Raw genomic sequence first — 11795 nt, forward strand, 5'->3', positions numbered from 1 at the left:
CGAAATATAATATAATACAAGCGCAGACTCTGAAAGGTAACATTTTCACTATCATGCAAACAACCGAGTCCGATAGTAGTATACATGCTGTTATAATATTAACGTTTAAAATTTTAAATTATAGAAATTAATCCAGACAGGAATAAATGAACAGAAATTGCCTAATGATTGGTGTGGACGGTTGGAGGCCTTAGCCTACCACTTCGCTTAATGATGATGATAAAGTGGATGTAATCTTATAACTCCACCAACTGCTGATCTAAACCTTTACTCCTGCCCTCCTGATCAGACGATCGATCCTGTTCTTATCCCCGAGTGACGTTACCAACCAAGCAAACGAGGCAGTAGGCACCACATACCACAGTCTCGTATAATATTGCGGCTAGTTAATCAGCGCAGTGTTCGAACCTACCAGGTACCCACTTGTACTCCTGGGTGGAGAGAGGCAACCGAAGATAAAGTGCCTTGCCCAAGGACACAAGCGATTTGCACAGCGAGAGTTTCGAACCCCGAATAGTTTTGGATGTGTTCGATCTGAGTGTCATCGTCATTAACTAATCCCAACATAGCTGTACCATCAGCAAACTTTATAACAGGAAACTTATAACTGTAATGTTACAGCTGATCATAGTCAGACTAAATAAAAAGCAGGCTAGTACAATTCCCAGAGGAGCGCCCGTATTGGTGTAACTGAACGATTAATCAATATAAAAAAAAGAAAATTAAGGGAATTGGAATGTTCATGCAAACTAATTTGTCAACAAAAAGGCGAGGTTGAATGGCATTAAATGCAGATGAAAAATCATAATACATATAATTCGAACAGTTTCGACATCTTATACGTTAGTGACTAGAATATAAACTCAAATAAAATTGCACTATGATGATAATGATCAATTCAAAATATTTTCACGCACCAAATAAAATGACGTCATAATCATGTAAAATAATTAAAATCGTAGTAGTAAAACGATCATTTTCCAATCTGAGGTCATTTGATTTGGTTTGTGAAAATACTTGTCATATACACGATAAATCGTTATTGAATCGTGGTAGTGTAAAAACTTCTCCTTCCCTGTGCATTTCGCTTGTGTCCTTGAGCAAGACTATCTGCATTGCTTCACTCCACCCAGGAGTATATATGGGTATATATGGGTAGAGTACCTAGTGGGGTTGCTTGCTCCTGCGCTGAATACAGCAGCAACACTTATGCATGTGGACCCAATGAAAGAAAGGCGCTAAGTAAAAAACCAAATATGAATACAGTATTTGGTTATCTTATCGTTGATCGTCATAGTGTAACCAGACCTTTACATTTGTTATTGAGTTGCTTTCAGGTGGTTGTTGCTTTTACTGCTACATGTAGGAGCAATGTTGCAGCAAGTGCAACTGAAACTCATGAGAGCGCCATAATTTACAGTATTGTAGTACATGCAAAATGGTACCATTGTACATAGGAATAAGCCTATGACTTGTTGGCAGTAGTATCAACGGATCCATAACATTCTGAAACAGTTGCGTGTAATTTCTAAAGTCGGACAATCACTGCATCGTATGACAGTCGAATCCGACTCCGCTCCCTTTGGTCGCAAGACAACATGGCATGCGCATGTTGTGGCATTTCATTCTCTATAGATTCGCGTCGGCAACTACCGTCAGGCGCAATGAAACGCAGGGATACTTGCAGTGCTTAGGTGCAGCATATATTAGAGGCACTTAACATCACATTACTGGATACAAAACAAATGTATTTTACAGATAAAATTCTTTATTACACTCAATTTATATACAATACACACAAAATACATATTTGCCAAGGTAAATTAAATGGGTCTGACAATACCAAAAAGTTACAAAAGCATTCCAATATGAAAACTTGTATTGATTTACTAAGTCTATAACAATAACCCAATGTTTGTCATGCAAGAATAATAAATGTACAATATTGAACAGTAACTTATATAAGCAATGTTTAAAACCAGGAAATAAAACTAACTTAAATGAATAATTAAAATGCATTAATAAAGTAGCATACATCAGCTGGTAGGGAAGCAGCCTACTTATTAAAATCGCATAAAAAGTCTTCATTAATATTTGTGAGAGAACCGATTTTTAAAATCGCAAATTACATATTCAAAATTATGTGCAGAATAAACCTATTGTTTTTTACATGATTTAACTTCTGAATAAACGCTGCTATTCCGTGTTCCTTATCGAGTACTCGTCAACTGCTCAAACACTCGAAGACGTTTTAAAATCGGTGTGGCACCAGAAGAAGGCCCTAGTCATAACAAGGGCGCTGTGACAGGTGCTGGTACTAAGGAAATACTACTGAACCTGGAAAATGGAGAAAAGAGTTAATAAAATTAATGACAATTTTTGCATAACCCTCGACCTATCCTGGACCCAATGTGGAAGAAACTTTTTTTAATTTACAACTAAAAAAAAAAAAAAAAATTCTGTATGTCCCTATTCTGAAAATTTACTCCAACCGTGTTAGGGACGTCGGGTAATTCCTGGCGCTACCACTGTTGCTTTGGTAAGAACTAGTGCAAGAAGATAGTACAGTACGTTTATTTTACTTATTTTCGTATCTTTGTAATATGATGCTGTTACACAACACTTGTGAAAACCGCCTGGTTATTTACCTGGGTGGTGAGTAATTACCGAGTAATTTGACCAAAAAGACAATTTAGAGCACACACTACGATACTACTATAAGGTATGCTAAATACACTACATCAAACATTTACATGTTAGACGAAAGCATTCATTTTTATATCAAACCTTCAGGTAGTTTTAATGTTTAGTATACAATAGGATGCAATACGGAGCACTGCTCTGATAGTGCTTGCAGTCATGTTAATCCTCAGGGTATTGTAATAAAATCTCATATTTTTGTTGTATTGTTACCTGGAAATTTATTAAAATAAATAATTTAAAGCGGCACTTACTTTTGTGCTTTGTACTTCTCTCTGACGGCTTGTTGAGGTGAATTTGGTGCGTTGATGAATGTTTGAAAAAGATCCTTGACACACTGGCTAATTTCCTCACTTTTATATCCAGTGTGATAAGTCAACAAAGCAGACTAAATTAAAAAAATTAAAAAAAAAAACCCCTGAAAACCTTTCAAATTGTACATGATTAAGTACTTGTGGCTGCAAGATTGGAAGGCTAGCATTAGAAGTTCCCATGTTTCAGTGGGTATGGGGAATGGACTGTCCAACAGACAAGTCCTAAAAAACAAGTTGACAAAATAATACCAGCAAGAACATTTTCAATGTACATCTTTTATTAGAGCCTTTGCCTCAGCAGGTGTTAGCACGTCTTTTAGACCCGAGAACACACTTAGAAGGGCCCTAGTAGGATAAAACTGCATCGAAGAAGCAGTCAGGGGTGGTATACAGTATTCCTTGCAAGGACTGACGCTCGTTATATTTGCGAATCTAGGCTTGCAGAACGCAAGTCAAAAGGTGCTAGTTCTAAATCTGATATAAGAGAGCATGTTGATGTGTCACAACATCGACTAGGAAAATGTGAAAGTTTTAGATAAGGGACTAAGAGATTTTCCATACAGAATCCTGGATGCAAAGACATTAGAACTTTGAACCCAAACTAAACTGAGGGTAATCTCATCTTTGACGTCATCAACATCTATGACATCAGATTAGATTCCACACTAGATGAAAAGTACTACTGTTGAAAAGTACTGTTGAAGTTTTTATACTGTTTATTCCAAATAAATCAAAATATATCAACATACCCATGCAGGTTTTTCCATGGTGTGATTAGCTAGACATACAGCTGAGGCTGCAATTAACGAAGGCAGATACCGGATGTATGGGTCATATTGTTGTAGCGTTAACTCTGCCAAATACTGAAAAAAATAAACAATTATTTAAATAATAGCTGTTTAAACGTCAATTTTAGTGTTTAATAATTGAAAAGCAAATGATAGCAAAAACAATTTTTTTGGGGTACTGTAGTCACTGTTACGAGAAAATATGCCAATTTCTGTGTGAATTTAAAGGTAAAGGTAAGAGAATACCAGCGTCATTGTGCTTAATTGCGTATGGGCGTGGTTCGTGACAACCTCCTAGCAAACTTAATGAGGAGCTTCATAGAAGCTAATGTTCACATCATTCCACAACAACAGGGGCTGAAATGAACCATAACATTGGGGTAACCCCTACTCTTCTAAATGATGCAAGTGCACACGAGTCAAATGTATACACTGATGTTATGACAGTAGCTAGTGGCCACGTGACACAATTTAGCAAGGAGAACCACTTGCATATATCAGAAGCTGAACTGAAGACCACAAACATCACTAGATACAGGCATCATTTGGATTAAGCTTTATTTTACTTTATATTTTATAGTTAAGACGCACTTTTTCTTGGTTATACCTCCAAAGTGAAAAAATTGCCTTGCGAAACAGAAGCAAGTTTTACATTAATATTCTGTACATTAGTTGGCAAATTGAAAAAAGCTCAAAATATATACTGAAATAAATACAGTAAAATAAAAATTTACAAACCCTAGCCAGGTGTTCTGTTTTGTTGTCTGCATTTGTAGCTTTCAAATATCTACTCAGGAAACTGTTAATAGTTGGTAAAGCGAGGTCAAAGGACAACACTTTGAGTATAAGGTGTTCCATTCTCAGTACTTGCTTAACTTTGTATGTGTCGTCTGTGATGTACACAAACTCGCCAACATCAGGTGGGTAAATTTCTTCAAATTTCCTATAACAAACAAGTATTAACTTCAAAATTAACACTTGGACTCACAAGCTTTGGCAAGTTACAGTATTTAAATTATTTAGTGTTTCGAGAATGCATTACAATCATGATTATAATGACCGTCTGTTTTATAATTAAATGCCTTGGTGTTTTTATTTCTTTAAAGAATTAACATTGCATCCACACATTTCCGCTGTCTGCAAGCAGCTGATGAGACCAACATAGTGTACTCAGCTACAGAAAATCATACATCTTGTAGTAGTTATTAATTTGTGATTAAGATAATTTTTACAAGCATAAGAGCAAAGTAATGATCGTTAAAAAAGCTACTCACGCTGCTACAAACATGCTTGCTGCCCCCACGAGTTGCAGCTTGCTACGAAGTACACTCATTTGAGATAGGAATCGATCGATGTATGAGACTGCAAGATATAACGTTTCATCATGCAATCTATATTCTCCTGCTACCTCTACCAACCAGTCAACGAGAATACAACGCATGTTTGAGTTGATGTCTGGCTGCTTGCGCATATATCCTGGTTTTGGGCGATGCTTTTGCTGTAGAGAAAAATCAAGAAACAAAGTTTATTTGCTGAAGGATGACACAACTCATAAGCAGCAGCCTACTGCAGCTGATTGTAACCCAATTACGATAAGGGTTATAACGCAATGTTTTCTTTTATTATAAGCGAAATTTAAGACTTTGGTCCCAAGTACAAGAACTATTGAATGTAAAACCCAATTCATTACCAGGTGGTGGTGTACTTGGCTGCCATGGATTCATAGCAAGTACACAATGGTAAAAATCATCCAAGTTATTATGTAACAATGTGGTATAGAATGTTAAAAACTTACTTCAGCTTCTTTTAAGTACTGGTAGATGTCTGCAGCATATTCTGCTGCAGATTGAGTTTCTGCATCATTTTCTTCAATATCTACTATTCTCTCACTAGTGTCTTGTTCACTTTGCATAGATGCATCTAGAACCATTGGTGAATCTGTAACAACAAAGCAAATTCTCAATATCTTTTTTCACACAAAACAAAAATACATTAAATAATTCTGAAAAGTAAAAAATTAAAAAGGACAATGTCATACAATAATGTAAGTAATAATAGCTAATTGATTATAATAATAGCAAGATTGTGTGAGGACACAAAAAGCCATCAAGGTTTTGAGTCTGCCTCTAATTAACCGAAAGCTAAGAAACATTGATAGAAAAGAATGCTTCAAATAAATTGATTAATAAAATTCAATTACAAGCAAGTAATACTTTATAATATAAGTAATAATAAAAATAAATATTGATGATTACAGATATCATAGTTCACAAATGCCAACCTTGGTTCACAATTATAGCACTGCAATATGCTTGACTTCTGTTAATTTCTAACTGGCATATTACAATCCTGTAATTTTGTGTAATATTTATTTACCAACCATGCCTCCTCATCCACCATGTATTCAATTGAAAACATGTGACAGTCGCATGAAGGACTGTATGAAGGAGGGAAACTATCAGATAATGTAGGCTTTTTGGTTGAGGTACAAAGATAATTGACTAAATATTTTGAGGGGTAGATCACATGCAGTAAGGTCCAGGTGGGTGTGTTTATACTTCTGCGTTTAAACAATCTTGTTAAACAGTTAGGAAACATTTGTGTTATGTTAATGGATCAAGGATTTAAGCATACTGAGGCGAGACCTTTTTTATACATTATTTCGCGAACCCATTTTTGGCTAATTAGCGAGCTACAAGAAACTGGAAATTTCATTAGATAGTTCTTTAAATTACGCCTACCCAGTGGCGGATCAAGGGGTTCGGATGAACCCTCTGTGAAGAAACGTAACAAAATACTAATGGGTCCAGGCTTACCAAAGGCATGCTAAACTACCTAGGCATAGGTAGCATAGGCTTAGCCCAACTAGCCTTCAATTAAATAAATTTAACAAACAGTTTTTGGTTCGCAGAGTCATTAATTTATGTACGAAAGTGCGTTCTTCAGGCCTACCGATCCATGGAGGAAAGACTACATATCCAACTACTCAATATTGTTAGAATATAGTAGTATATTGGCTAGGCCTGTGTCTTATATTTTTCCCTATGTATAGGCCTAAGAATGAGATAAAATCATCTGACCTTTTTCAAGAGAGGGAATTTGAAGAACAAAAATTAAAATAAAATACACCTCGGAAGTCGGAAAAGCTCATTTCAGACCATCAAAATTTTCCCGGGGAGGTCCCGGACCCTCTTTTTTGGGGAATTTTCTGTACCCCCTCCTTGAAATCCTGGATCTGCCCCTGCCACTGCTGCCTCAAAATCTCCCAAAATTAAGAAATGTACTTATACAAATTAAAAGCATTCTACCATCACATTACATTCAACAATAAAATTTTATTTTTATTTTATTTGACAAAGTAAACAAATTTATTTTTCACCAGTCTCTGAAGATCTTTCAAAAAAATTTCTGCCTACATTTAAAGCAATGGAATGCCATACATAATATAAAAAACAATGTGTTGCGGCTCACCTGCACTTTGATCTAAATTAAGGAAAACTTCTGAAAGTGGTTGTCTACTTGACGTAGTCACTGCTGTGGGCAGTTGTTGTAACATAGCTGGTATCGAGTGCTCCTTTGTTGTTGACGACGATACACCTTCAGAATCCACATGAATAGAGAAGGCAGTGGGCCTCCCACAGGTAATTGAGAAAGGTTGCTTACTAGTTCGGTTGACCAATGCATTTTCGTCTTGGTAAACATTCTCAGATAATTCTGTTGTCTGCTGTAGTAGAGTATAAAGGAAAAATTACAGCACAACCAGATTTCCAAAACCATTATTTATTAACTATTTTTTTAGGTAATACAGTAATCCTATTTTATTTTGGTGGTAAACATAGGCTTAGCCAGCGAGCCGTCTTTTGGACGGCCTACAATTATTTAGGATGGCCACTTTTGCCGTGACGACTTGGCCTAATCAGCTCGGTCTAGCCTAATTGAGCCTTGTCTACCTTTAGCAAATTCTTTATATTCTTCAAATCTATCAAATGGTACAAAATTCAAACACCTTTAAATCCCCTCTAAGGATCATAATTTTCTATTTTTTCCTATGTTTGGGAAGGGGCATGGTCCGCCCATCGACTGAGTGCCACTCCATTTTGGGCGTCCTATTTCATTTTTCTGGCTAAACCCCTGGTGGTAACCTATATCCATGTGCGCGCTACCCTTTAACTACAGCAGGGCTGACAATTCCTTATGACAGTTTCAGCAAATTAGAAATATGAAGAAAAATAGTTTTTCTTTTTAACCTTACTAAAATTACTAGGACGTGTTAAATAATACAACATGGTATTATTTTGTGAATTCTACTAGTGTTGTTGGATGACAGGTTGAACTACCTCCCTTCAGTTTTTGCTGTTGAATCAAACTGCAAAACTACTAACCCTCAAACATTTCACATTAAATTTTAAAATTATCAGGATATCTATTTAAGTAATCAAATTGACTGAATTTTTTTTTTACAAAATGTGTTCCACATATACGGTTGTTATATAAGTGAATTTTTTTTTCAAATTGTGTTATATGGTTATGTAAAATTTTTTTTATTAAAAACCAATAATATATATGCAAACTCGCCCCTTGAAACTTTTTTTTTCCAATAATTGGATTTTTAAATTACCGTACATGATAAACAGAATATCAAAAATCCATGCGAGTAAATTTATAGGCCTATTCATTATTCCAATTTACTTTTTTTTTTTCACATCGCACTTAGGCCTAGTTCCACCATGGAAGAAACTCCTCCATGGTTCTACAGGACCTAGAGTAATTTCTATGTATTTGTATTGTTCATTTTTATATTGTTTGTCGATAAATATAATGAATATATTTATTCCCATGTAAAAATCATGAAAAATATTTTATAATTATGTGTTGTGACTGAGAACACTGAGGTAAAAAAAATTAAGAATTAAAAGTTAGGTGCGAAGGTGCATCAGCGCCGACATGGTGTTTAGGATTCTCTGCGATGTCTTTTTCCAGATCCTTTGCAGCTGCCTCTCGAAAAGGGTTGATAACGTCATAATTTACGTTAGCCAATTAGAGAAACAGACCGGCAAAATATCAATATTGGCATAGCCATAGGCCTATTGCCGGTCGCCGGCATAACACTTTTCTGAAAAGATCCGATTCTTGGTCTACACCTACCTTCTGTAGGCCTAGCCTTAGCTAGTAGTAGCTTTACCAAAATCAAAGTTAGTAAACAGTAGTAGGGATAGGCCTAGGCTAGGCCCTATAGGCCAAGTGTAGAACACTCACACACCTGCTTTACCGCCCTAAACGGCTGAATCCGTGTTGAAGTATTTGTTGAAATAGCGACCAGCGCCGCCCTTTTTGTTGCCTGTGGACCATTCTGTCCTCGATTTGATGCATCTTCCCTCTTTGATTTCCGATTAATTTGGTTATTTGAAGTGTGTCTATTTTCAACATCCATGAATACAGTTGTGCCTCCAAAATGCTGAGCCATTATTTCTGTAATTGAAGGTTTATGACCATTAACAAGTTTAGCAAATGTATTCTAGCTAGGCCATTAATTGTTCGTTTTTGTACAAAATGGCGTGCTTAGAAGAAAACAACGTCAAGTCAAGTAATAGGCTACTCAAATAGACCTCAATTTAAAATATAAATTAGATTTTCGGAAGAGGCCTACATAACAAAAAAATCTTCTTACCTTGATTAGTGGCTCAGTTATAAGAGTATTTCTGCGTATTTATTTCGTTTTCTCCTTCGATGTTCCGAGAGAAATACGCAGTATGTTGAGGCTTGGTTGGCGAAGTTAAGCGCTGACTCGACAAAGCGGAAATCAGCTGTTTACAAAATATTTCATTCATTCAACTTACCCGCTCGATCCATCTCGACCAATCAGATTGTTAGGACGATACCACTATTACACAAACCAAAGCCACTTTTTTTGTAAAAAATGCTTCCAGGACAAAACAATTTAAATATCTCCTGCTGTCCAATTTTGCCTTTATGAAAACAACAGCCATTTTCTCCTTCATTTAAATGCACAATTTAATATTTAATATGAAAGTACAGTATTTTGTTGTTCAGTTGATTGAGTGAGTGCACTAACAGATTACTGTAGAAGAAAAATTACTTTAATGGAATCACTTAAATTTTAAGGCAAATTAAAATAGCATTTAATATACTCTGTTTATGTATATCAATGGCGAACAATACCGGGTTGAGTGTGAAAGCAGTATCAAATGGAGAATTAAACAATCATGAAATGGCCTCCATATAGTAGACTAGTAGATCTGCGACCTAATATTTATTTAGGCGACTGAATTTCGCCCTCAAATTGGAGATGTACCCGTCCTTTAATTCGAAGAATTCCTTCTATTTGGAGATGTCTCAAAATGGGAACAGGGTCGGGAATTTGGACGGCGAACGGTATATACATTACATATATATACAATATATATTACATCCGTTTGAGGCAGAATCTCGTATACTGAGACCAACAGTGTGGTACTTTGCAATTGTTGTCTAACCTTGGAAAACAATCGGGGGTCCGCCAGCCAAGTCAAGGGGTCCGCAGGAGGTCCGCGAAAAATGTGGGGGTCCAGTAGATTTTTAGACCAGGGGCGGATCCAGACATTTGCAGGTGGGGTGTCTAGTAAAACAAGGGCATGTACTTGGGTTTACTGCATTCGAAATAGATGCGGGGCCCGTGGCAGGACTTTACACAGCAGAAGGTTGTCAATAACACCTCAGCCATGGATGGGGCTGAAATAACGAAATTTATGATTATCGCACATCTAAATGGCCAGAAATGGAACTCTGAGACTTCAATTAGGCCTACATTTTCTTTTCTTCTCTATTTTTTAAAAATAATTTTGAAAAATAAGGAGGAAGAGGGGCCGCGGGCCACACTGAATCATTCTTCCCTGGAAAGCTATTCAAAAAAAAAAAAAAAAAAAAAAAAAAATACACATTTTTGTGCATCCGACCATGAACATTATTTTGATCAAATGTCTCCAGCACCGATGTTAAACTTTACACTAGGCCTACATAGCCAACATACAATTGTGTTTTTTCCACTGGTAAAATGCGATGCATTCAGAACATCTCTTTCAATGGTTTCTGCGAGTGCCATTTCAGGCCATCATGTGCCATAATTATAAGTTTTCTTTCCTCAGACTCTACCATGGTTAGGCTGGTTGAGGTGGGTGAACCTTGGCCTCTATAAAGTCCCTCCCCGGACCCTCTCTATTTCGAATTACTGAATCCGCCACGGCTCCCATATGTTGAAGTCCCTCCCTTCCACCTCTATTCAGAATTCCACCACGTATTTGCAAGTCGCGAATGTGCAAGCGCTTTACGAAGATTTACAACGAAATCGATAGAATCTCGGATAGTGAACTTATTCGCTTAGAAACAACAACAAAGGGATTTATTGCTTTCACTAGGACCATGTTTCAAATCAGAATTTTATGAATTCTCGATTATATATATTGTTGACGTCTACCAATCTCTTGCACGACGTGTAGCGGTTGTAATTGTTTTGTTCATTCGCGATTGCCATGAATTCCACATTTACTTATAATATAACATTTACATTATGGTAAAAATGTAGTATTTTCAATGCCCAATAATATTAGGCTTGTTTTCATAGTGCACCATTGACATACGTTATTTCTTTTATGTTTAAATGTAATAATGTTTTATTTACCTTGTGCTATAATTTTACCTTGTGATATAATTAATGACACTTCGACAATGTTTTTAATTAAATTGATTTAATTTTTTTATCAGTTTCTTAACATATCAAAGTGGCTATATTCATCGTTAGGCCTCAACAATTTTTATAGACTACAGAACATTGGAAAATAAAAACACTGAATAATGTTAGTTCTCAAAACCAGTGGCAGATTAAGTGAGGGAGATGCAGCTGGCCAGCCAGGGCCCTTCCCCTAAATTAAATGAAAAGGAAAATTATATTCAAATTTTAAGTTTTAGAGTGGCATTTCTGGACGCTTCGGGGGTGCAT

The 11795-nt window shown here is 36.2% G+C and overlaps 1 protein-coding gene across 2 annotated transcripts; it reads right to left on the reverse strand.

The window, feature by feature from the left end:
• Positions 1 to 1755: 1755 nt before the first annotated feature.
• On the reverse strand, positions 1756 to 9631 carry LOC117123662 (G2/mitotic-specific cyclin-A-like). Of its 2 annotated transcripts, none has more exons than XM_033269764.1 (9): positions 9471 to 9631; positions 9063 to 9271; positions 7274 to 7523; positions 5598 to 5740; positions 5077 to 5300; positions 4541 to 4745; positions 3764 to 3877; positions 2955 to 3088; positions 1756 to 2337 (listed from the first exon to the last, which is right to left on the reverse strand). In XM_033269764.1, exons 2-9 carry the CDS (start codon positions 9264 to 9266, stop codon positions 2286 to 2288), a joined length of 1326 nt encoding a protein of 441 aa, XP_033125655.1. In that variant the 5' UTR covers positions 9267 to 9271; positions 9471 to 9631; the 3' UTR covers positions 1756 to 2285. The 2 variants fall into 2 exon arrangements, with proteins under 2 accessions (XP_033125655.1, XP_033125594.1); XM_033269703.1 differs by having other exon boundaries at positions 7274 to 7526.
• Positions 9632 to 11795: the final 2164 nt, after the last annotated feature.

Source organism: Anneissia japonica, unplaced genomic scaffold (assembly GCF_011630105.1).
Source record: "Anneissia japonica isolate Jap-2015-1 unplaced genomic scaffold, ASM1163010v1 scaffold288250_len396842_cov205, whole genome shotgun sequence".
NCBI lineage: Eukaryota > Metazoa > Echinodermata > Crinoidea > Comatulida > Comatulidae > Anneissia > Anneissia japonica.